Source organism: Vigna unguiculata, chromosome 5 (genome assembly GCF_037176805.1).
Source record: "Vigna unguiculata cultivar grain cowpea cultivar isolate G323 ecotype 2 chromosome 5, ASM3717680v1, whole genome shotgun sequence".
In the NCBI taxonomy this organism is placed as follows: domain Eukaryota; kingdom Viridiplantae; phylum Streptophyta; class Magnoliopsida; order Fabales; family Fabaceae; genus Vigna; species Vigna unguiculata.
Window position 1 is genome coordinate 6,840,248 of NC_140796.1, and position 27,996 is coordinate 6,868,243.

General features: G+C 34.3%; 1 protein-coding gene and 1 pseudogene across 1 annotated transcript; both read right to left on the minus strand.

Moving 5' to 3' along the window:
* Positions 1 to 1,705: 1,705 nt before the first annotated feature.
* Positions 1,706 to 25,463, minus strand: LOC114185067 (uncharacterized). Its single transcript, XM_028072564.2, is given in 17 exon segments — positions 1,706 to 4,148; positions 4,269 to 4,329; positions 4,331 to 5,010; positions 5,520 to 6,057; positions 6,059 to 6,303; positions 6,421 to 7,167; positions 9,087 to 9,385; positions 9,388 to 9,913; positions 10,001 to 10,741; positions 11,188 to 12,003; positions 12,195 to 12,905; positions 13,018 to 13,251; positions 13,413 to 15,661; positions 15,664 to 16,500; positions 19,393 to 19,475; positions 19,565 to 19,789; positions 25,327 to 25,463. Coding segments are annotated over 14 exon segments (9,069 nt in total). The 5' UTR covers positions 16,433 to 16,500; positions 19,393 to 19,475; positions 19,565 to 19,789; positions 25,327 to 25,463; the 3' UTR covers positions 1,706 to 3,695.
* On the minus strand, positions 24,841 to 27,210 carry LOC146886019 (uncharacterized; annotated as a pseudogene).
* Between the last annotated feature and the right edge of the window lie 786 nt (positions 27,211 to 27,996).

Sequence of the window (27,996 nt, forward strand, 5' to 3'; positions counted from 1 at the left end):
CAAGCCAATGTTTCTACATCATCTTGGACCAGTTCATCGCAAGGAAGGGTGTCCGAACGTGGTGGTCGCTCTCGTTCAAGATCCTCGTCTAACCGTGGCGGGCGTTCTTTCCCTTCAAGACAACAATCTCGCCAACCATGGCAACCCCAACAATCCTCCTCGTAAACTAACAATAGAGTTCAATGCCAACTTTGCTCCAAGTTTGGTCATCTTGTTGCTGAATGTTGGCACAGATTCAATCGTGATTTTCAACCATAGATACAAATGCATAATTCCCAGGTTTCATCTACCAATTCTGACGTTTATGATCAACTTTCTAATGTCTCTTGCTTCTCTGATCCTCTATGGTACCCCGATAGTGGGGCCTCACACCATATTACCAATGATACAAATAATTACAACACTAAAACTTCTTACACTGGTTCTGAACAAATCAAATTAGGCAATGGTGCAGGTTTGCAAATCGCTCACATTGGTTCTACAAATCTTTCTACCACTTCGCGTTCTTCTTGCTTTGTTTTAAACAAACTTTTACATGTTCCCACTGTTACGAAAAACTTGTTAAGCGTATCTCAATTTGCTAGAGACAACAAAGTTTTCTTTGAGTTCTTTCCTGACTATTGTTTTGTCAAAAATCAGGAAACCAAGGAGGTTCTTCTCAAAGGAGTTCTTAAAGAAGGCATCTATGTGTTTCCCACCTTGCAACACGCATCAAAGTCTTCTCCAACGTTGTATCATTCCTTTGTCTCTGCGAAGACTGACTATGTTAAGCTTTGGCATGCTCGCATGGGTCACGCTTCATTCCAAACCATCAAACGCATTCTGCATCACTGTAACATCTTTGCCAATACTACTTCTAGTTTTTGCGATTCTTGTGCTGTTTCTAAAATTCATCAATTACCTTATGTTCCATCTCAAACTCAGTGTATGCATCCCCTTGAATTAGTGTATATGGATATTTGGGGACCTTCCCATGTTTGTTCTATAAATGGTGATCGATACTATCTTTCGTTTGTTGATGCATATTCTAAATATACTTGGATTTACCTTTTGCATGCTAAATCTCAAGTTTTAGATGTCTTTCGAAAATACAAATTACTTGTAGAAAATCAGTTTGACTGTAAAATCAAAGCCTTATAAAGTGATAATGCTCGTGAGTTCTTGCATTTTGACAACTTTCTTGCTTCCTTTGGCATCCACCATCGTTATATTTGTGCACACACACATCAACAAAATGGTAATGTGGAAAGGAAGCATCGCCATATCGTTGAAACTGGTTTAAGTATTCTTGCTCACGCAGGCTTGCCTTTAAAATACTGGAATTACGCTTTTCAAACTGTTGTCTTCATTATTAATAATCCTCCTACATCCACCTTGAACTATAAAACACCTCATGCTATTCTTTATAAGCGTGATTCAAATTACAATATGTTTCGTATCTTTGGCTGTATATGCTACCCCTTGCTTAGACCATATAATAGGAATAAGTTTGACTTCAAATCGCATGCTTGTCTGTTTCTGGGTTACTCTATAAATAAAAAAGGTTTATTTGTCTACATCCTAGTGGCAAGATATACATTTCTCGTGATGTTCTATTTGATGAATATAAATTTCCATATAAAAGTACAACTAATATTTTTGAAAATTCCTCATTACCATCTCCTGTTTCACCTCATGCACATCCATCCCTTTTACTGCTTCCCACACCCCCGTCTCACTCTCATGAACCCAATGATCACCACCCATCCATTATATCTCAAACTCCTCACCCACTCATTTCTTCTCCTAATACCATCAATACTCCAAATAGTCACTCCTCCTCCCCTCTTAATGATAACTCAAGTGATAATTCTTCTGTACCCGTTATAACCTCTTTTACAAATCATGCTTCCACTCTCAATGTACATCCCATGACAACAAGAGCAAAGTCTGGCATATCAAAGCCCAAGGTCTGGACTATAACTACTACAGACACTGTGCCTCGTACTCCTCAGGTTGCCATTGATGATCCAGAATGGAAACATGCTATGGAGCTTGAATACAACGCTCTCATCAAAAACAACACATGGACCCTTGTTGATCCTCCTCCAGGAGTTCACATTATTAGTTGCAAGTGGATTTTTAAAAATAAATATAATTCAGATGGGTCTCTGCAACGACGAAAAGCCCGATTGTTAGCTCGTGGTTTCAATCAGATAGAAGGAATTGATTATTTCGATACGTTTAGTCCCGTGGTTAAACCTGTGACAATCAGGGTCGTTCTCTCGCTTGCCATATCTCATGCTTGGCCTATTCATCAACTGGACGTAAACAACGCCTTCCTCAATGGTGAACTTAATGAAATTGTATATATGGATCAATCCTTTGGTTTTTCCTCCAACTCACATCAAGTTTGTCGCCTACACAAAGCCATCTATGGGTTGAAACAGGCTCCTCGAGCCTGGTATCAAAAATTAAGCAACACTCTGGTGCAACTGGGTTTTAAACCCACTATATCTGACCCCTCTCTCTTCACTCTTACTAATTCCAAATTTGTTCTACATATATTAATTTACGTTGATGACATTCTCATTACAGGTTCCTCATCACAAGCTATTAAGAATCTCATCACTACTCTAAACAATTCATTCTCGCTCAAAGATCTGGGACGCCTTCACTACTTTCTTGGTATTGAGGCTCATTGGACACCTGATGGCTCATTACTTCTCAGTCAAACCAAATATATCCACCAACTTCTCCAAAAGCCAACATGGTCAACGCAAATTCCCAACCTTCACCTATGGTCTCATCGCCTAAACTCACCGCAGATGGATCCACAGTTTTTCAAGATCCAACTCTCTTTCGGCAAGTTGTTGGTGCTCTCCAGTACTTGACGTTCACTCGCCCTGATATCACGTTTGCTGTTAATAAAGTCTCACAGTATATGCACAACCCTCAACTTCATCATTGGAAGGCTGTCAAGCGGATCCTTCGGTACGTTGTCGGTACTCACTCCCATGGTCTTCGTTTCACATCCTGCAAAAGCTTCTCTGTCCACGCCTTTGCTGATGCCGATTGGGGGTCAAACACTGATGACCGCAAATCAACCACTAGGTTCTGTATATACTTAGGTTCTAATCTTATCACTTGGTCATCGAAGAAACAACACGTTGTCTCTCGCAGCAGCACAAAAGCTGAGTCACGAAGTATCGCCGCTGTCGCTACTGATGTTTCCTGGCTTTGTAACCTTCTTTGTGAACTCAATCTTCAACCAACCACTCCCACAATTTATTCTGACAACCTTGGTGCCTTTCTGCTCACCGCCAACCCTGTTATGCATTCTAAAACCAAACACTTCGCTCTCGATGTCCACTATGTTCGCGATCTCATCCACAAACAACAACTATGTATTTGTCATATACCTCCTCGTTATCAGGTCGCCGATGTTTTCACCAAAGCTCTATCCGGTTCCTCGTTTCTAGCTTTTCGTGATAAACTTCGTGTGTCTGCTTTACAACCTCCACCCTAAGTTTAAGGAGGGCGTGTTAGGGATATATATGTATGCATGGGCTTCTGTTATGCAGTCTGTTACGTCTGCATATTTCTGTTATCCATGTATTACTATATATAAACCTTTGTATCCTTCTCCTATGAAACAACATTCATTCTAACAGTTTTTCTTTCATGCTTTCTTCTTCCATCACTTTGCCTAAACCTTACACACCGAGTTTCACATCCAGATCTCTAAGATTGATGAAAGGCGCTGCACAAGAAACTATTTTTTGTAAGAGAGGGCACTTCTCAAGCTTTAACCGTTCAAGCTTTTCGGAGTATGATTGTACCCAAGGGTGTTCTAAACCCACACACTCCAACTTTTTTAGATCAATCAACAATAAGTCTTTCAAGCCCACAAGTCCTCTCTCGTGAACTTGAGGTTTTTGAGAGGGAAATATCTCCTTCAGACCAAAGCATTTCTGTACTATAAGACTAAATAACTTGGGTACCTTGTGAAAGAAGTCAAAAGGCAAACTATTCTTCTTATTCTTATCATCCTCAAAGCACAACCAAAGAAAAACTATATTGGAAAGAATGTCTTGTAGCAAATGTAGTTCTCTATATAACATAATGTGTTCTTCATTGAGTGCCAAAAACCTTATTGAGGGAGAAACCTAACAATTGAGGCCAAAAAAATTCAAAAGAAAATGTGTAATTGTTGTTAGTTAGAAGCTTTAAAAGGGAAATGAAAAGAAAAGAAGCTCAAAAAAGTGTAAATGTTTATGTTTCGTTACCTTTTCAACTGAGAATAAAAATTGTTGCAGCGGGCTAATTTGAGCCTCTATAACTTCTTTCATTGTCATCAAAGTCTGATGCGAATGGCTTCAATTTAGGACAATAGCACAGAATTAAGGTTTGTAACAAAGGACAATCCAAATGATGCTTTTCAGGATAGAAGCAACTCAAGAGTGGCATGTTTTCAAGATGGAGATAGTACAAAAAAGGGAATTCAAACATTATTTTCTTCCCATGTTCTATTCCATCTTCCTTTCTAACTATTGCTACCAATTTTCCACACTCGGTTATTCGAAGTTTATGAAGCTTCTTGAGATTTCTTGCAAGGGATGAAGAGAACAATGTTATCAAATTTCCACAACCATTAACAACCACTTCTTGCAAGTTGTGAAAGCTGATAATTCCTGTAGAATTTTCCTTCCATACATATTTCAAATTTGACAAGTTTTCTAAAGTAAGTTTTTTCAAACCAAAGACTGTTCCATTCATCTTGACTTCACTCTCATCAATGTTAAATATTACCTGTAGTGGATCAGAACTATGAACATTCAATTCTTCCAGGTTCTTCAAGTAAGGCAATACATGAGATGGAATTAAAATAGGTCTATTGCATGCTGCATCAAACTCCAATTTCTTGAATCTGCCAAAAAAATTGTCTGAAACAATAGGTTTTCTGTGGTGAACTCTAGACATCCCAAGATAATCTTCAAGAATCGTACGCTCTGAATATTCCACAAATTCCTTCCAAGTCAACAAACTCAACGTCAGAGTAATCGATGGGTTTTATATACTTCATAATTAATTAAGATCACTTAAATTTTCTTTTGGTTGTAGAAAACTATACATGTGCATCATTAATTGAGATATATGACATTATTTTTTCTTCTGATCAAATTACGAACTTAATTTTGGTATATATAATGTTTACTATATATTGTGAATATTTCGATTACGAATACTTTGAATATTAAATATGTATTAAACATATTACTTTTAATTTTTAGCATTATTAAATTTTGATATTATACTTTTAATGTAATTTTGCATATTCTTGAATTATTAGGATTATTTTACTAATACCGATTCCATGAGTAATCAACCTTCGTATGTGTTTGACATGCCTGCTGTTCGAAACATACGAAAGAGTAGATATAACATAATTGTAATATAAACTGGGTATAAAATACTAATCAATTATTGCTGCCAAAAATATGCTACAGTTTTACTAAATTCGGATAATGAATTCTTACCTGATGGTGAAGCAACATATCGATTGTTGTGTTGAGATTGACGTGGAATATTAAATTAGAATCTTTTGATGTTTTAATCCCCGAAAGTACTGGCACATTTATTACTCCTTCCGAGAAAGTTATCAAATTGGGACAATTAGCTACTATCACAGTTTGCAAACACAGGCATTTTATAGTGGCATTTCCTGAATAAAAGCTTTCTAGCTTTGGTAAATAATTTAACTCAATTGATCTGAGCCGTCCAAGTATAATCTCACCACAATCATTTTCATCTTCCTTTTTTGCAATTCTTTTGATTGATTTACAATTCTCTACGATTAAGGTTTCAAGTTTCACCAAACTTTTGAGTGTACCAGATGTGAATAAATAGTTCATCCCATTACAAAGTGTCACATGCAACTCTTTAAGATTGATGAATGACATTGCACAAGAAACTATGTTTACTAGTCGATAGCAACCGTGGAGATTTAGCAGTTGAAGCTTTCTGGAGATTGGTTGTACCCACGTGTGCTCTAAACCTATTGACTCTAACTCACTTGTGAACTTGAAGCTTTTGAGAGGGAAATATCTCCTTTAGACCAAAATAGTTTTGCAAATGAAGATGTTCTAAACAGGGTAGCTTGTGAAAGAAATCAAAAGGCAGAGTATCATTCTCATTTTTATAGTCCTCAAAGCAAAACAAAAGATTCCTTAGCTTGCAAAGGAGGTCATGTGGCAAACATCCATCTCTCAACAGCATAAAGCTTTTCTCATTCAGTGATAATTGTTTCAGTTTGGGAGAAACCTAGTAATTGAAATCAAACAAATTCATAAGAAAATGTGTAGTTGTAGTTAGTTCGCAACTATAGAAGAAAAATATATAATGAAAAGAAAATGAAGCACAAAGTTGATGTTTTGTTACCTTTTCCAGCAAGAACAAAGGTTGTTGTAACGGGGTAATTGGAGCCTTTATAACTTCATCTTTATCACTGTCATCAAAATCTGATGTGAATAGCTTTAACTTAGGACAATAGGCCACCCATAATGTATCTAATACGGGGCATTCCAGATAATGTTTCCCAGGATAAAAGGAACTCAACAGTCGCATATTCCAAAGATATAACAAGGTCAAACAAGGAAACTCAAACGTTAATGTCATTCCCTGTCCCCTTTCATCTTCCTCTCCAACTATTTCTACCAAATTTTCACACTCCGCCATATGAAGTGTCTTAAGCTTTTCAAGACTTTTGGCAAGGGATGAAGACAACAGTGTTACCAAGCTTCCACAACCATTGACAACCACTTCTTCCAAATTGGGAAAGCTAACAATTCTTCCCAGATTTTTCTTCCATACACATTTCAAATTTGGCAAGTTGTTTAAAGTAAGTTTTTTTAAATTAGAGACCATTCCCTTTGTCTTGATCTCACTCTCATCAATGTCAAATATTACCCTTGCTGCATCAGAACTATGGACATTCAACTTTTCCAAGTTCTTCAAGTAAGGGAGTACATGAAATGGAATTACGATAGCTCTTTTGCATGCTGCATCAAATTCCAATTCCTTGAAACTACCAAAGAAGCTGTCCGAGATAGCAGGTTTTCTATGCTGAACTCCCGTTTTCTCAAGATAATCATCAAGAGTCATATGCTTTGAATGGTTCAAAAATTCCTAAAAGATCAACAAATTCAATATCAGAGAATCGTATTTAATTAATAAGATCACTCAGATTCTCCTTTCACTGTAGAAAACTATATACTTGAATTTGAATGAGTTATATATTTAAGTCACATTTGGTAATTAATAAGCCTATAGCTCAATTATTTATTATTATTATTATTATTATTATTATTATTATTATTATTATTATTATTTAGTTTTATAATGAGTACCCACTATCTAAGACATTGTACAATCTGTCCTAGTAATATACGGTCGGTAACCAATAACTGGTACATACTTTCAAGGAATTTAATGGTTGCGGTCTCACAGTAGCTTACATTTTGAATGTTTTAACTAGAAATGACACAACACTTTTAGTAAAATATTCGTTCAAAGACTTGGAAAGCATAACAAAACCAATTTAAAGTTACAGTTTTATCCACAAGATCCGGTTGTTTTTTTTTTTTAATATTTTGTAAATTTTATTTTTGTTTTTTCTCTGAAAGTAAAAAACGTAAAAAAGTATTTGTCATTTTTTCAAGAAACTTGTTACTTTTAAAGAATATTATTAGGCATTTTCAAACTTGAAAACAAAATACTACGAAATATTTTATGTACATTTAATGTTAAAAGTTCTACATTTTTTTTATAACTTTTTGTTGTATTAAAATTTTAATGTTATTGTGAATATTTTTTAATTATTTGTAACCAATTTCGGTCACGGTTCAACTATGACAAATTCTACCAATGAACCTTGTGATGTCTTGAATGGTTTGCATGTCTAAACATATAGAATGATCACGTAATAGATTTAACCCTTGCAAAACAAACGATTCTAATTTTTTTATGGAGTTTTTTTTATCATTTTCTGCTGAACATTAAAAACACATTGTTTTAATATTTTTAAGATAATTTTAATATATTTTAAAATTAATGGTCATTAATGTATTTTGAAGATACAACAGAAAAATAAAATACCATAGAATCAATAGAGAATCCAAACTCAATACAAACACGTAAGAAGTTAGATGGTAATTCTCAATTCAATTCTTTTTATGACTATGTGTAGAGATGTCAACGGGGTGGGTAGGGTACGAGTAGTAGCTCCCCCGTACCCTACCCCGCTGGATAAATATCTGTCTCGTACCCGTATCCATATTTTTCGGGTATCCATTGTGCGGGTATTCGCCTATTTTTTTCATATCCACGGGTATCCACAGGTACCCGCGAGTATTTGCACAATTATTTAAAAAAAAATATTTAATCATAAATTTAAATAAAATAAAATACATCACTGTTATAAATTTTAAATAAAGTTCAAATAAACTCAAGTTGATACAAGTCCAAATAATTGTAAAAGTAAATATAAAATGACTGTCACATACCAAGTATTCTTATTATGATTCCATCATTTGACAACAAGCATACCATAAACATCATTGTCTATATAAGGTTTGATGTATATGCCCAATTTCAAAGAAAGAAAAGAGAAGAATGTCAAGGGGTATAAGTTTAGCAGGTACGGGTATCCAAGGGTACAGATACTATGATACCCGTACCCCGTCCCGTTAACATGCGGGTATTAAAAATACTCGTACCCGCGGGTAGCGGGTATCCATTTTTAATATCCGTTTTTTACCCGTTGCGGGTTTTATCTGCGGATACCCACGGGTATGAATTTTTTTGACATCCCTAACTATGTGTGATGTTTTGTTTCGTATTTATGTAAGAATCCACTTAAAATTTCTTTTGCATTATATTTTCCACTAAAATGATTTTAGTAGTTAATTTTCACTTAAATACTTAGTATAATAATGAAAACATTATTAAAAGCATTTTGTCGATCGTAAGATATATGAAATAATTGTAATAGAAAATTAGTTAGATGAAAAAAAAATAACAATTGAATTCAAATAATAAGTTCTTACCTGTTCGTGAAACAATGTCTCGATTGTTGTGTTGAGATCGTGGTCAAAGGTTAAATCAGAATCCTCGGATGATACATTAACCCCGGAAAACACTGGCACATTTATTATTCCAAGAGAGAAATTTACCATATTGGGGCATTTAACTACCGTCACAGTTTGCAAACACGAGAATTGCAAAGTGGCATTCCCCGAATAAAACCTCAGTAGTCTTGGTAAGGAATTCAGCTCAATCGATCTGAGTTGTGCACATACAATTTCATCACAATCATCTTCATCTTCATGTTTTGCAATTTCTTGATTGATTCACAGTTCGTTACAATGAGGGTCTCAAGTTTCACTAAACTTTTGGCCGTTGTAAATGTGAATAAATACTCCATCTGGTCACAATACATAACTTCCAACTCTTTAAGATTGATGAGAGACGGTGCACAAGAAACTAAGTTTTGTAACCGAGGGCAGAAGTGAAGCCTTAATGATTCAAGCTTTTGAGAGTATGGTTGTACCCATGTGTGCTCTAAACCTATTGACTCTAATTCTTTTAGGTTCAACAAGAATAATTGTTTCAATGTTGCAAGTACTTTGTCGTGAACTTGAAGTTTTTGAGAGGGAAATATCTCCCTCAGACCAAAGCAATTTTGTACTACGAGACATTCTAAACTGGGTAGCTTGTGAAACAAATCAAAAGGCAAACTATCTTTCTCATTGTCATCCTCAAAGTGCAACCAAAGAAGATTTAGCTTGCAAAAAAGGTCTTTTGGCAAATCTGCATCTCTCAGCAACATAATATTTTCCTCATTGAGTAACAATTTCACTAGTTTGGGAGAAGCCTGCCAATTGAGGCCAAAATTATTAAAAAGAAAACACATAGTTATAGAAAGAAAACATATAATGAAAAGGGTCAAAATATACATTACCAATATTTCAACCGAAAACAAAGGTTGTAGCAGGATAGTTTTGGCAAATGTTGCTCTCTGATTATCATCAAATTCTGATGTGAATAGCTTTAGTTTAGGACAATTGCCCACAAATAGGCCTTGTAATAAGGGACATTTTAGATGATGCTTTCCAGGGTAAAAACAACTCAATAGTGGCACATTATCAACACATAGCACTAAAAAACAAGGGAATTCAAAGATTATTCTCGTTCCATCTTCCGTTCCATCTTCCTTCCCAACTATTTCTACCAATTTCTCACACTTGGTTATTGTAAGTGTCTCGAGCTTCTTAATATTTTTAGCAAGGGATGAAGAGAACAATGTTACCAAGGTTCCACAACCATTAACATCAACTCTATGCAAATTGGGAAAACTCACAATTCCTCCAGAGTTTTCCTTCCATACACATTTCAAATTTGACAAGTTCTTTAAATTAAGCTTTTTCAAACGAAAGATCATTCCCATCATCTTGAGCTCACTCTCATCCATGTCAAATATTACTTGTGTTGCTTTACAGTTCTCTACATTCAATTCTTCTAAATTCCTCAAGTAAGGTAGTAGATAAGAGGGAATCAAAATATTTCTTCTACATGCTTCACCAAATTCCAATTTCTTTAAGCAACCAAAAAAATTGTCTGGAAAAGCAGATTTTCCAAGTCCAACATCTTTCCTCTCAGGATAATCAACAAGTCTTGCATGCTTTGAATATTCAAAAGAAACCTTCAACAGTCAAGAAACTAAATGTCACAAACACAGAACAATCAATGATTGGACGAAGATATAAAAAGCTTTTATAATAATCCTTATGGTATATATAACCCCCTTTAGTACCTTAATTAGTTATAAAATAAATTTCGAATATGAGAAAAGTGAAAATTATTTCAAATCATTTAAAGAGTATGATATAACCCTTTGTACATATTTGATTACGAAATTACGCTAAACACCTGGATATCAAATTAACCTTGGTAATATAAACCATAAACCTTGGCCTATGAAATTAGAACACAAATCTACTTAAATCTATACAAAATGACATAATGAGCATGCTTCATATTACTTATGTTGTTTCTCACAATAATAGACTTATCAGTTATGAACAATTCCAATGAAATGAAAATTAAATTATTTTTGGAGGTATGGTACACCAATACTTTCATGCATACCTGGTCTGAGAAATGTGTTTGTAGAGTGGCATTCAAATCTCCTTCCCAATACCATTTGTCTTTTTCTCCAGCTTCAACAAGTACCTTTTGTAGGTTTGGAGCACTTTGAACTTCGGCGAATTTTGTCATCAGAGGACATTCACTCACTACTAATTTTTCCAATAGTGGGAACTTTAACTCACATTTCGTGATAGTTGAGAAACTTGTGAGATTTTGTAGAGACACCAGTTCTAATGATTTTAATTGTTTAAATTCAATCTCTTGTACTTTTTCCACTTTATTTTCTGCAACGATTTCCATAATCATTGGACAGGAGCATACCTTCATCGTTGTGAGTTGAACCAAGGTTTTCGCAACTGAGCATGTCATTAAATTCCTCATCAGTTTACAATTCATCACTTCTAGATATGTTAAGTAACTAAAAGTTACCGAAGATGACACTAAAGTTTTCAGTTTTGTACAACGTTGAATGCTTAAGCGTTCCACCCTTTGAAGAAGCACCTCATGCTCAAAGCCAATCTCCTCTAGAGACCACATGCTTTCTAGTTTCAACTCTTTAAGTTGCACAACACCACCAATTTTTCCATGTGAAATAAGACTTTGAAGAGCCCAAATCCTTTTCAAGTGACAAAGTCCCAATGTTAACCTTTTCAAATTGGGAAGTCTATGAAGAAACCAAAATAGAATTTCATTATCCTTTAACCCATACAAAGTAAGTTCTTCTAGTTTGTGCATTCTGTGGACATTAACAATGTATATTTGCAACCACTCTGCTTCCTTCAAGCTCATTGACATATATTCCATGTTGTATATTACCTAAATAAATAAAAATATTTATCAATATCAAAGCGTACAAGTTAAACCATAATGTATTATTTTTCTTCAAGAAAGTAGAAGACATAATCTCCCTTATCATTGTGAGGGGTCGAAACAAGGCATGTTCTATATTTCCAATAGAAAAGCTCTAAAAACAACTTATGACTTGTATATAAACAAACTTTATGTACCTTTTTTATAGCTAAAGCAATCGTTTGCTCTTGTATATTTGTGATTTCTGAAGTAAACCCTTCGAGCATGCTACAATTGGCTATATCCAATTTCTTCAATGATGGCCACTCTAAAGTGTGAGTTTCTGAGAAGAAACTTCTCAAATCATACAAGTTTATCAATGATAGAGTGTTTAAATGAGGGAACCTAAAGTTGATATCACTTCCACTTGAATGTTTGTTGCAAGCAACAATCTCTTTCATTACCCAACAATTCCATACCTCAAGGATTTCTAGTTTTTCCAGGTCATTGGCAATAGACAGTGGAAAGAGGCATTTTAAATTTGGACTATCAACAATTTTTATGCGTTGCAAATTTTTATATTTAGGTATTTCACCGATGTCATCCTTCCAAACATTCACCAAATTTGGGAGCTTTTCTAGAAGTATATTATCAAAGTTTGTTTCAGTTATGTCAGAAGTTTGTGGAATATTTGTAAAATCAAATATATTTTCCACCAACTTGCAATTTATAATTGTCAAGCTTTGAAGGCTCCGAAATCTTTGCATCATATAACCAGGAATTATCATAATAAGTTTGTGACACTCTTTTATTATCAAGGAGTCTAAACTACAAAAGGAATGTAAACCAAAATGGGATTTCCAAATGGTATTGAGCTTATCCATGTTGATGATCTCCATTTTCTTCAACTTAGGAAAAATGTCAATATGCTGTTACAGCAAAAATCGTTGATAGGTGAGCAAGTGAAAGACCTATAAAGTTATATAATATAAAAATAAATGATAGCATTAATCAAACTCAATACTAAATGAATCAACGCACCTCTTCATCTTCTGGACGAAATATATCCTCCATCGTTTCACATTCACTTACAAAAAGACTTTGAAGATTAACCAAACTTCCAACCATGGAGAATGACAGTAAATACTTTAAATTACCACAATCTGTCACATTCAACGTAAGCAAATTTTGAAAACAATGGTTACATTGGTCACTCCATATCTTATGGATGTTGATGGAGGATAACTCCAACCATTCTAATTTGGGAGTTGAAACCTGTAAGAGCACATAAAATGTCACAACAATAGGACTTGATTTCAAAAGAACTTTTCCTCAAGAGGAATGACAAACAATTAGATTTTTTATATTTCTAATAAAGGAATAACAACATACAAATTAAACATTACACATGTAATTAGGATAAGGTTTTCACGTACCTTTTCATTGAAGAGTGGAAGACAATAATTGGTGACCATGTCCTCAACATCAACAACAATATCTTTGTTCCTTTGTTGGAATACTTGGTCTTGCAACGAGTGTGCACTACCAGGAATCTTATCAACATTATATAAACAAATAAATGTTGGTAAATACTTCAATGTTAAAAGTCGTAATTGGGGAAACTCAATATTACCATCACTGATAGTATGAGTTTTCCTTTCTTTCGAAACTATCTCCTTCAAAGAATCACAATCACACACTTCAATTGTTTCAAGTGCAGTGAGGAGTCTAACCATGGAAAATACGAAAAGGTTTACCAATTTCATGCATGTTTTAATCTTGATGACCTTTAAATTGCAGAAAGAGGTCTCTACAAGCTGATTGTAACATATGATTTCCAACTTATCCAATTTGTAAAGCCATATGGACTCTAATTTGGGAAAAGCAGATAATGAGTGAAACCGCTCCCTTGGATTGATAATATAATTAATGTCAAAATTGTTTACAATGGATAAATGTTTCAAATTTGGAAATCCTTCCACATTTAATTCATAGAAAATATCTTGAACATCATTGAGTTCTCCCAGCAGCAAATATTCAACGCTTTTGAACGACATTTTAGCCCATTTTTCAAAATGAATATCAATACCTCTTTTTAGGTTTAATGCCAAAAATTTCACTTCTTCATACTTGTCAGGGATTTTGAATTCTTCCACTTTAAGCATGTTAAACCAGTTGAATTCACCAATGACAATCTTGTAACTATTCAACCTGTCAAAAAACAAGTTTTGGGAAAAATGGGAAGAACTATGAATGTGTATGTCCAGATTTTGCAACTTATTCAAGTACCTCAACTCAGAGAGACTAGCATTTTCATTTTTCATATTGTCTTCAGCCTCCCATAGAATCAAGTTGTCTCTGATATAAAACTCCTCTAAAATGGTCATCCTTGGTATGATATTGGAAGTTATTTGTCTTAGTTTTGAGCAATTGCTTATGTCAAAAAATTGAAGCTTATCCAGTTGCCCAAATTCAAGAGGCAAACTTTCAATATTAGATCCTGAAAAAGTAAGAATTCTTAAATTCTTCAGCTCACCAATGATTGATAAGTTCTCTTCCAAAGTGCATCCCTCCAAGCAAAGCATTCTCAATTTTTTAAGGCATTTAATTGATGAAGGTAAGCAAGATAAATTAATACCAGTCAGTACCAACACTCTAAGTCGAATCATAGATTTAAAAAAATCATCTGGTATTTCAAAAGATTCACTTTTATTGTAAATTTGTAAGACTTCAAGTCTAGGACATTGTATACTCTCAGGAAGCTTGTCATTGATGTCACAGTAGTGTACAAAAATGGCAGAGTACCTTTCGAAGTCATTTTCATGAGGCCACTCATCAAGTATTGCATTTTTCATGTAAAGCACATCTTTTTCCTTGGATGATATTGAAAGAGCAACATCTCGCACAATGTCATGCATGTTGAAGCGGTCTATAGAATAACTTTTCACCAACAAACTCGATTCTTCTAGCTCTTGTATCATCTCCTTTACTCTTTTCCTCGCACCCGTAATTGTGTGGACTCCTGGAAGCAAATTTAGACCAACGCAGAATTTCACCAAGTCCATAATCAAAGCATCGTTTCCCATTCTTGCACAATGTAAAAAAATACACTTAAGCTCCTCATTTTTTAGATGATCATAGCTCAACTTTATAGAGAAGTCAGTAAATCCCCATTCTGATGTAAAATTTTGTCTTTTAATTTGTTGGCAGACATCTTCCCATGTAGATAAGCTTTTATTCTTTAGTGTCCTTCCTATGGAAACTAAGGCTATTGGAAACCCAGCACTCCATTTGGCAATTTCAGTAGCATTCCTATCAAACTCAGAATTTTTCACACCAGCAACTTTCTTGAGCAGAGTCTCTGCTTCCTTTTCATCAAGGACTCCTACCGAAAAAATTGAGCTTTGTTGCACATCCATTTCATTACATAGGACTTGTTTATTTCTAGATGTTAGAAGGATTTTGCCTCCTTTATAATGGCTAGACAACATTTCCTTTTTCATCTTATCCAAATCAACTTTTGGCAACTCTTTTATTTCTAGTCTATTATAACCAAAATCAGATATGTCATTGTTGGAAGCAAAATCAGACATGTCATTGACTTCTTGTTGGCTTGCATCATCATTACAAGGAATCCCAATTTTGTTAAAGTCCAATCCACCCCAAAGATCATCAAGGATAATAGGGTATTCTCCTTTTCATTCTTTAACCTATTTCGAATACGATCTACTCTTGCAATCTCACTTTCTTCTTCCAATTTCATTCCTAGCATGCCAGCAATTTGCTCTTGAATTTTTTTGAAGTCAGGATTTCCTGTAAAATTTGCTATAATGACTATCTTGAACAACTTCATTTCTAGAGCTTTGTTAGCAATTTCTTTGACTAAAGTGGTCTTTCCCACACCACCAGGCCCATAAACTCCAATCATACCAACTGTAGAGTCTTGCAGTGCTTTCATGATCATCTCCATAGTTTTAGTTCTTGATGCAAAGCTTTCATCACCAGTGTTTGAAAGAGAAGCATCAATGGATGGACATTCCTGGTACGAAACATTGTCAAAAGAAGTTTTCCAAAGCTCATCTCCTACGATTTCCTCTACCATCTTTGTAGCTTTCCTACCTAATTGATACCTTAGCTGGAAATTCTTTGGAAAGAAACCAATTGAGCAAATGGTCTTTGCATGAAATTCATCATTAATATAACTTTTATAGTTTTTTATCTTCTCATCCATGAGAATTAAGCAATGTTGAACATCATTTTCAATTTTTTCTCCACTCCTTAGTGCAATATCAACTTGATGTTGGAGTCTCTCCCTATTATGTTCCAATTTGTCAATGTAAGATTCCAACTCTTTAAATTTGTCTTTGTAATTAAAAAAGTAACCCACTTGTCGTTTGACCACACTTTGTACAATATTGAGTGCATTTTCAGTAGTTGTAGAGACAACTGTCTCCATAGTCTCTTGATAATTGACGTTTTCGTCTAGATTTTTTGCTTCTTACTATGATTAGCACCTTTTTTTTCCTAAATAATACAAATGAACATTTTCAAATTTTATTAAAAAAAAACAAATAGATAAAACATTCAATAAAGAGAACAGAAGAACCCAAACATATATTTATCAATATTAGAATAATTTATAAGTAATACAACATTAAAAAGAACAGCATAAGGTTCTTAATGGAAACAAAGGCACGAGTTACATTTATTGTCGGTGAAGTGGTACCCATTATTGCCAATTAAGATTTTTTAGCTGTCTTTTGAGTTTTATTTATGTGGTTTTTACTTTTGCTTATAAGTCTCGTTAAAATAAAAATGAAAATAAAAAGTATGGCTCTTATCTTCTTTTTAGTTTATACATAGGTCATCCATGGCATAGTACAAAGGGAGATTTAAATTTACTCTTTTACTCTTTGTTATGCGAGAATGTTAGTTTGCTTAATGCAAACACGTTGGTGAGAATCAATGTCTCGAAAAAGTCGAAAGGCGTAATAGATGAACAACAAATAAATATTCATGTACTACTCTTTATTGGTTCGAAGGAACGGAAGAGATTAAGTTAACCGAAAGATGTTTATCGGTATAAAGACGTATGATATCACTACTGTTTCAAGATAATTCAAGATAATAAGGAATAGAAAAAATTGCTTTCAATAGCAGAGTCATAATTTGTTATTTATTATGGTTAAAAGGGAGCTTCATAGTCAGTGGCAGATCTTGACTAAAAATGTAGGAGGGGCCAAAGTAATATAATTTTGAAATCATTAAATTCGATCATTAATATAATGTTTCAAATAATGACTTCTTTAACTGAACATTTTTTATCATTAGTATAATGCTTTAAAATATGTGAAGAGGTAGAATCTATCTTGTTTTAGTTAATAATTTTCTTTTCATAACTCTTAAACGATTAATTTATTCTTTCATTCTTTATCAACATACTTTTTTAAAATAATAAAAAAATAATTGATCATAATCTAATAAAAAATTGAGACATGTAATTATTAAAAGAAAAATATATTCATTATTCTTAATACATAATACACTATTATTTTTTTCAATATTCATAAAAAAAAAGAATATACAAAAAGCTCATTAGATAAAAAATAATAATGTTTTCATTATAAAATAAGACAAAAGACAAAAAAGGAAGAAGATAAATGAGAAATATAATGAGTTTATGTCTAACTTTTTTTTCTTTAAAAACAAAAAGAAGACATATGAGAGTGAGAGATTATTACAATTAGTGAAAAACTAAAAAAACAATGAAAAGGAAAATAAAAATTAGGTTAATAAATATTTGGTTTAATTACTCTTTTGATTCATGCTTTCGTTTAAAAATGTTAAGTTGGTCCTCCAATTTTTTTTAGTTTTAATTTGGTTCCAATTTTTGAAAAACTGATCGTCTTGTATGATAAATTTCGTTAAATTCTTCAAAACATATCAATGATCTTTTCATTAAAATTGAAACTCTTAATATGGATGATTTGTTTTGTTGGTATAATTAACCTAATCCTACTATCAATTTTTAAATAAAATCAGGGTTCTAAAGAAAAACTAAACCTAAATATTTTTATTTTTTATTATATTTAATTTTATGTTTTATTATGTATTTACATTAAATAAAAGAAATAAAAAATAAAAAATTTAATTTTTATTAATTTTTAATATATTATCTATAATTTAAAAAAATTAATAAATTTTAAATATTTATATATATATATATATATATATATATATATATAAATAAAAAATCAAATCTTGGGGGCGAGGGCCTCTCCCTGCCCCATGTAGCTCCGCCACTGTTCATAGTCTCTATATTTATATTTTTATTATAAGACTACAAAGTATGTAAAATTTGAGTGTAAATATTAGTATATTAAGAAATCAATTTTGATCTCTTATACGCTGGCTCTATGTTTTGCCCTATTTTTAACTTGTTATTAGGAGTTAATTAGATTTTTTGAATAATCGAATTAATGAATGAGTATAACGTGACATTCACTATTAAAAATTCGGGCCCAATCTATTGGTCCAATAACAGAAACTGGGCCTTTGCTTTCTTCACTCTCACTATTTATTCTTGTACTTTCATTTATTTTTCAAAATATTAGTTTATCCTTTATATTTTATATCACCATGAAGAGCCAGTCATAAAAGTTCACCGTTGTTATTAAATAGAAAAAGACAAACACATTATTTTGAAAGAATGAGAATACATGAAGAAATAATGGGAGTACGTAAAAGCCCGAAAACTACTACAATAAAGTTATAAAGGGACCAAGAAAGAACTCTCACAATAATTTATATATATATATATATATATATATATATATATATATATATATATATTGCTAAAGTTTTTTTCTAGTTAATTATATATTATTTAATGATTTGATATAAACCCTTTTGCAGTAAATTAATAGAATCAATAATTAAAATGGATGTCGCTAAAACCGTAGTCTTCCATAATAAATAAATAATTAAATAATTATCAGTAATAACCTTTTCATTGTTGTTCAGAAGTCATTTGAAATTTTGGTAATAATCAAACATAAAGAAGATCTGAAATGGATATGAGTGACAAATATGTCGTCATAATGTCTGTACAGAAAAAAAAAATCCAATAAGGACAGTCACTTTCTATAACATTTAAGTAATTTATTTATGATTTCAACAACATATTCATATTCCAGAATAAGCACCTCAAACAAATGAAAAGAGCACACAAATATAATAATAGTATTTTTATTCCTACCTTCGACATATTTATTCTTAAACAAGAGATGATACTACTCATGAAAAATAAATATTAATGATAGCTTAAACTAAGAAAACCATAATGAACATATAACTAGTAAAAAATAGAAAGATGAAAGAAAAAAGTGCATTAGCCAAGTCTGTAACTGAACTTACATAAATATGTATCCATATATAAAGGTTGTCGTGGGATCCGGAGATAGAACATTCTGGGACTTTCGTCAAACACTTTCCAAACCCTATTAATTAAGAAAGTTGAAGTTAAATAATGAAAAAAGAAGGAAGAGAGATAGGAGAACTCAGAACTCAAAGTGTGTTGAGTACATACTGTGTGAATAGAAGAAGACTTGTGTTGCAGTGAGGAGATCGAAGAAAATGAGTTTTTGCAGAAGATGAGATTGAGGGAGAGTTGGTAGCTTCAAGACTATAGGGTTCTTTCTAACTCACACATTTCAACAAGCACTAGAGAGTGTGAGTGAGTGTTGTTACTGTGGGGAATAAAGAAATGAGGATGAATTTAGGGCTAGCTGTACACTGTGGGTCCCTCTGAATTCTGCTGATATAAAAAATTCACCATGGACAGAGAAGAAGGAACCATGGAAAAGAGAGGGTTATGAAATTATGTACACTAATTACTTTATAATTATTATAAATAAAAGGTAAATAGAACAAAAGAATAACTGAAACACATATTAGAACGTTACATTAAGGAGGAGATGATTTTGGCATGCATTTAAATTTGCACATATGTGTATGTTAATTTCTGAACATTGATTCTGAACGTTGACTATGCAAAGAGCTTGCTGTGGGTATATATATGTTCTGTTCATGGATAGGAATCAAATCACATGTTCCCGTTTGATAGTAAATACTTGTCGGTTTTTTCTTTCATAAAAAGACATTTGTACTGGTCATATGTTCTGTCGTCAGTTATGCGATAAAAAAAAAAAAAAAAGGAGCAATGGTACCTTTTAAATGAGAATTCCCTTTATATGGACCGACCAGCGAATACGGTGTGTGGCATGTTCGTATTTTTTAATTTTTAAAAATTTTGAGTTATGATTAATAATAAATATATAATTAATTTTTAAAATAATTATTAAATATAAAATTAAAATATTAAGATATGTACAACTTTTTTTAAAATAATAGTATAAAATAAAAAAGTTTTTAAAATAACAATTAAAAATAAATTATTTATAAAATAATTAATTTTTAAAATAATTAAAGATAAAATTGATATTATAAAATATGGAGATAAAAGAGAGAATCTCTTTATATATTGTTATAGATTTAATATTATCTCTCATTTTGTCAAAAAATAGTTAAATAATGTCAAATATTTTTTTTCTAAGAAAAAATAGTCACGAGTATGTAAGTTTGAACTCATTCTTCTTTTTTTTTTCAGCAAAGAATTAAATTAAATTAAAGAGAGCACTTAAGGGGTGCTCTAACCCTTATACAAACAATCATGAACAAAATGATGCTCTTACATATCTTTACATTCCAACAAAACAAAATTTTTAGCCTGAACCAAACTCACATGTTCCATCTTTATGACTCTCAATCATAGATTTGCATCTCCAGCAGATAGAATTTCCAACCAGGACTTGATTTACAATCATAAGGGAAGAGCAATATGTAAGCATCCCTTTATTTAAGCTTAATACTTCCTACAAAACCAGCTCAACCACGTTTTAATTGTTGTCATAGTAACCTTGCGCTGCATCAAGTCACTAATTCTGGCCTTTTTATGATTACAATCAGCCCCCTCACACTGTGCTTATGTGCGTTGCTCCATTGCAGAGAACATGATAGTCATATAACAGAATATGAGATTGCAACAATGAAAAGAGGTCTTTCTTATAGAAGGAAGAAGTATTTGCCATTGATAGTGGCTCCACTGTGAGCCTCCTCCTCGAACAATTGGCTCATATATTGTAATTCATTCCTGATGACCAGCCTCCCGGCCATGCATACCGCAACCACTGGTAGCTTCCAATCTACCTTCTGCAGTTCCAGCCTTGATACTGGTTTATATTACCTTCATTCACAGCACTGCCTCTTTAAAAAGTCCTTGTATCATATATATGGATCTCCTTCAACCCTGCACTTTCTTTCCTATTACACATAGGCACACAAAATTATCATGTCACATAGATTTTAAGCAAGTTATAGGCGATATGTACCATTCACTATAAGAGAACTTCACAGCTGGAATCTTGTGTTTCATCCATACCCAAGCTGCCACTTGAGCATAACTAAAGATTTCTATAGGATCAACTTTTCTATGCTTGAAAATTACCCCATTCCTATGATTCCAGATTTCCCCTATAATAGCTAGCCACATTCCTCGCCAAGCTAAATTTTGTCTACTATTGAGGTCAAAAAGATGAAAGTGTTGAAAGTTGACCCTAGCTTTTACATGGTGCACATTACTCACCCCCAACCAACTATCACACATATTCCATACCTTTTGGGACACCTTACATGAGAAAAATAAATGGTCAGCGATCTCCTCGTGCTCACTACACAAATCACAAAGGCTATGTTGTAATTGGACCCCCCTTACTTGTAAATTAGTCTTAGTTGGTAGTCTATCCAGAAATACCCTCCAACCTAGTATTTGAGCCTTTGGAGTTACCCTTGTGCTCCACAACATTTTGAACTCTTCATTCTCTTCTTCTTCATTAGTTCTTTGCAATGTGTTATAGGCTGACTTGACCGAAAATACCCCATCGTCACTTTCTTTCCATTTCCAAGTATCCGGATAACCCTTATAGAATCGAGGAGCATTAATAACAAGGAGGAGTTGTTCCTCCATAGTTGACTCCCAATTAAATCTAGGTCTCCTCCAAGTTAGGTCCCAAGTCCATACGTTATCCTCCTAGTGTCCAACATCCCCGATAACCATATCTCTACACTCTGATAACGAGTATAGCCTATGGAACCTACATTTAAGTGTTGCTTCCCCTATCCAATTATCTTCCCAAAACTTCACTTTTCTCCCTTCTCCTACCACCCATTCAAAGCTTTTGTCAAACCAAAGTCCTTGTGTCGTACTCCCGCACACTTTATTAATGTCTTTCCACCACCTTGAGGCAAACCTTGATATGTTAGGGTCATTGAGGTTCCTCCATGATCCATACTTTGACTCTATAACCTTTTTCCATAAGCCATTATCCTCTGTTCCTAATCTCCATTTCCATTTGGCTAAAAGTGCAGTGTTAAAATTCTGAATGTCTCTTATTCCCAAGCCCCCTACCTCCTTTGTTTTGCATATAATTTCCCATTTAACCCATGCTATTTTCCTAACTTCCGATCCCCAACCCCAAAGGGAATTTCTTTGAATGTTTAGGAGTTTATTACTTACACACTTTGGCAATTTGTAGAAAGACATGTAGTATAGTGGCAAAGCAGATAGAACAGATTTGATTAGACATACTCGGCCTGTCATGCTTAATAGATTGCCTTTCCACCTGGATAATCGACTGTTAACCTTCTCGATCATAGGTTGCCAGAATTGTTTGAGCCTTGGATTCCCACCTATTTGCATTCCTAGGTATTCAAACGGAATTTTCATATGTTTACAATTTAAAGTGCTTGAAAACTCGTTTATCATAGTCGCATCCAAGCCCAACCCCCCAACTTTAGTTTTGGAAAAATTAACCCTTAGTCCGGATACCAGCTCAAAACATCTTAATATAGCTTTTAAGATCTGAGCGTTTTGGGCATTTGCTTCGCACAAGAAAAGGGTGTCATCTGCAAATTGCAATAAACCCACATTGATCCCATCAGTGCCCACTTTTATCCCACTATACAGATTTTTCTTAATAGCTTGTCTAACTAACCCTGCCAGGCCCTCTGCTACAATAAGGAATAGGAAGGGGGCCATAGGATCACCCTGTCTAAGGCCTCTAGTAGGAACAAACTCCTTAGTGGGACTCCCATTGACCAGAACTGACACCGACGAAGAACCCAGACATTCTTGAATCCATCCAATCCACCTATCACAAAACCCCATTCTATTCAGCATGTAGTATAGAAAATCCCAATTGATTGAGTCGTATGCTTTTTCGTAGTCAACTTTTACAATTACCAACCTCTTTTTTTTAAGCCTACATTCCTCCACTGTCTCATTTGCTACCAATATACTATCCATGAGCCCTCTTCCTTTGATAAACGCTGATTGAGAACTGTCTATAACCTTAGGCAACACATTCTTAAGCCTATTTGCTAGAATCTTAGAAATTATCTTGTACACACATCCAACTAAAGAAATTGGTCTGTAATCATCTAGGCTAAGAGGAGCTTGTTTTTTTGGTACTAATGCTATGAAGGATGCATTACAACCTTTTGGAATTTTCCCTTCTTTCCAAAACCATTTGACCGCTTGATTGACTTCATTCTTCAACGTTCCCCAGTTGTGTTTTAAAAACAAGAAGTTAAAACCATCCGGACCTGGGCTTTTAGTTTCCCCACATTGGTTTATCGTCTCCTCTATTTCCTTGTCTCCTATTTCCTTCGTTAGTAGCGAGTTATCTTCCTCGGATATTTTTTGAAATTCAATGTTTTTTAGATTAATGTTGAAAGTTTTAGGTGTAGAGAACCTTTTTTGGAAGGCTTGTCTTACCTCCTGTTTTACCTTTTCTGGGTCCTCACACCACAACCCATTCAAATCCACCCCTTTTAATTCATTAGTAATCCTTCTCCATCTTATTCTAGAATGAAAGTACTTTGAGTTAGTGTCACCTTGTTCAATCCATTTAAGCCTTGCCTTTTGATTCAATAGTGCACTTTCCTTATGTAAAAGCAACCTCAATTCGCTTAGAAGATTCGTGCGTCTGACCATGTCATCTTCTCCTAGATTGCTTTCATCATCCTTCATGTCTAGAATGTGGAGTTCTTGGAGAAGATTTTGTTTCTTAAGACCTATGTTGCCAAACACCTTTTTGTTCCATAATTTTAGATCAAACTTTAACTTTTTCAACTTCTCCTTTAATTCTATCATTGGATTACACTTCCCAATATAAGAATGCCACGATTGTTTTACGACATTTTTCAAAGTTGGGTCAGATTCCCAGATATCAAGGGTTTTGAAAGGTTTGGGTCCCCAGTCGATTGTGACCTGTTTAATTAATAATGCGCAGTGATCAGATACTTGTCTGTCCAAAATAAATTGTTTACTGTCTGACCAATGCTCCATCCATTCCATAGAAACCAAAACCCTATCTATTCTACTCTTAGCCGTTCCATTTTCCTTGTACCAAGTATATTTCCCTCCAATCAATGGTACATTTATCAACTCCATAGATTTTATGAACTTATTAAAACCTTGCACTTCTCTTAATGCAGTATTGCCACTCGGGTTTAGACCCCTTCTCTCACTAACTTTTCTTACCGCATTAAAATCCCCCAAGACGCACCATTGCCTACACGCTTCCCCCGATTTTATGGTTATTAGTTCCTCCCACAATTGAATTTTTTCATTAAAATTGCAAGAGGAGTATACATTAAATATAGCAACTGGAATTGGGTTGTTGTTAACTGATTTACAATACTCACCTATGACCCCTACATATGACTCCCCAATAATGTGCTTTACTCTCTTGAATTTGTCTTTGTGCCACATTGTTAAAATCCCTCCTGAGTTTCCCATTGCCAGTTTATTCACCCACTCAATCTTGTTATCGTCCCACAACTTATAACAACTAGATGGTTGCAAATCATGAAGCTTAGTCTCCTGGATACATATCATGTCTACTCCTTCACTTACTATGATCCCTTTTAAGTATTTCCATTTATGCCCCCCTCCTAGACCTCTTATGTTTATACTAATGATTTTCATTAACAACTATGTTCTTCCCTACTTTTCTTTTCCCCCGATTCCTATCCCTCTTTTCCATACTTTCTAATTCCTTCAAGATTTGTTCCTCTTCCCCTGAAAAGGTGACACCTAATTCTTTTGCTAAGCTCCAGATTTTTACAGATTCGAAATCACCCAATGGGCTCTCTGTGGACCAGAACAATCTATTGCAATTTAAAATATTCTCATTAGATAACGAATTGCATATAGATTGGACCACTGACCTGATAAGTTTCCTCTTGGTAGCCCTGTCGTTTTCCTTCACACTGCGTTTCTTGATCGTTGGTTGTTTCTTGCTTGATTCACCTATCCAAAATTGTCGCCTCTCCTGGAAGTCTCTTGGATCCATAATTGATTCATTAATTAGGGTCATTTGTTTCGTCATATGATTCCCGCAGCGGACCTGGTCTCCTGACGGTGATGGTCCAGCACTAGACATCACAATGGCGTTTGAAAACGAACTTCTTTTAAGTGGTGTGACGTTAGGCTCGATGGAATGCTGTCCAATTTCGGAGGTGTAGTGGCCGCCTTGCTCTTGATTGTGATCTGCTAGCCTTGTGCTTTGGTTCTCAATCTCTAACCCTTCATGTTCTGGATGGCATTCGTTTTGTGACAACTTGTTTTGGCTATTAATTAAAACCATGGGGAGCGTGGCAGTGCAGACGTTAGCAGGGCTTACATTCATATTAGGACCCAACATTGTCTCCTTCACAATAGACACAGTGCACCCCTCCTCAACAGATTGGGCTTCTTTAGATTTTGGCCCATTGTTAGAAAGTAGCATGGTTACTGCTAATAAATTTCCTATCAGAGGGGTTGGTTCCTTTTAAACTATTTTTGTTAACAAGCTCTGTAACTGGCTGCGCAACATCCATCTTAGGCGCAGACGTCCTATTTTCAGCTTTCGTGCCACAACGGTCAAGAATAGAGACGTTACCAATACCACTTGACATCTCCGATGTAGCTCGGAAGCTCCGATTACCACGTGCTACCGGTGATTGGATCGTACGGTCCTCTTCCATCACTTCCTTCTCCCAGTCTGAAAAAATATCATTTTCGCATCGCTCTGAAACAGAGCTAAAATCATCCAATCCATTGCAGCTGATATTGTTATCTGAGGAGAAGTTGTTGTCGTTTGCACAACAACAAAATGATAGTGTTTCATGAGTTGTTTCTTCTTCTAAAACCACACTGTAGATTTGCCCATTTATTTTCATGCCTTTCTGGACCCAAATTTTCGATCCGAACGGAGCCTTAACTTTTAATCTCGCGAATTCTAAACGCTCCCAGGTAAGTGTTTTTTCGTCTACAGAAACGAGAGCTCCGAATGGAGCCACAATTTTGCTGAAGCATTGTTGTGACCATAGGTTAAAGGGCAATCCCATGCATCTAACCCACACCAATTTGTTTTGTACTATCTGAGATGGGTTCCATGGGACAATAGATTCGAAATTATCCTCCCACCATTCTTTGTTCTCACCCATGAGATTACCGAGCTCAGCGCCTTCAATTCCTTGAATCAGTAATGCATTCTCTCCCAGATATTTTGCGTTTAATCGACCTCGTCCGTGTTGAATTGCTTCCTCCATAACCATGTGAACATTGGAATAATTACTTACCCTGCCAATATAGCTACCTTCCAACCATTTTGTGTCAGCTTCTTCCGTATCAAAAGATATACCTTTCCATTTAAGTTGGGAGGTGTTGCTAGAAGCTTTTACAGCTTGAGCATATGATTGTTGATGCCTAACCTCTCTCCAAACCTTCCTAATTCGAGGGCCCCTGTTACCGACCAAGTTGTTGGTTTGTTTATCCATTTTCTTCCAATCTTCCCTTTCATATCTAGGTTTATTAACGTGCAGTTTAGTTGACCCAATTCTTATTGAGTCCAGTTCTCGCTGAAGATTTTGTTCGTTCTTCACCTCCAGAAACCGAACAAAACCATACTTGTGCCCCCATTTGTCTAATCTTCTTGAAATAAAAACTTCTGTGACTCTTCCCCAACATTGAAACACTTTCCACATATCATACTCACCGTAGCTGTAAGGAAAGTGGGAGAAAAAGAAAGTGGTGATCTTCCGCCCCTGGATATGCGTTGCCCCCTTTTGCGAATATTAAGAGTATCTTTATTTTTTTTTTTTAGTGAATAGGGATATTCATATATATTGGTAAGCTTGAAATTATTTATATTAGTTGCAAGTGTTTGTTTAAATTATGCATATTTATCCGTAAAGTACTTTACTTACGTATATTCGAGTATAAACTTTTTTTTTATTTATATTCAGGAGCATTCAACACTAAACCTCCACGAGTAACATCCTCCCCCAAATATTTACTCATATTTTCAAGGCCTGCCCGAAGACCCAAATTCCAAAGCCTTATTTTATGCATTTAAAATGTCGGAATTCAGTCTGAGATTTGAATATGTTATCAGAAATAGAGAGTTATAGCCATCTCAAATGAGGCACAAAGGAAAAGGAATCTTACTTTAGAAAGAAAGAAGGAAAGGGAAATCTTAGTTTAAAAAGAAAGGTTTGAATGGAGCTAAAGTCATCACTACTTTCAAGGTTTTCGTAAGTTGTCTTATTAGATGTTTAAAGGGTCATTTAAAATGTCTTATTTAAAAGTTCTTCGTTCACGTAAGTTGAGTTTCTGCTATCTTTCTGGTTTATTTTTGTTTTTGTTGCATGTGAGCTATCTTCCTCGCTTGCATCATGCATAATTTTAATCATCAGTATGAGTCTCTATTGATCAATGATCATAACGGTATGTCTTGATCGTTCTTGTGATATTTTTATGTGTAGATAAAGCATCCTGTAAAGTTAGAGGTGTTTGGCGTTCATAAAGTTGGTTAAGCAAGATATCAGGTAAGGGAAGTTAATTGCACTGTTTTA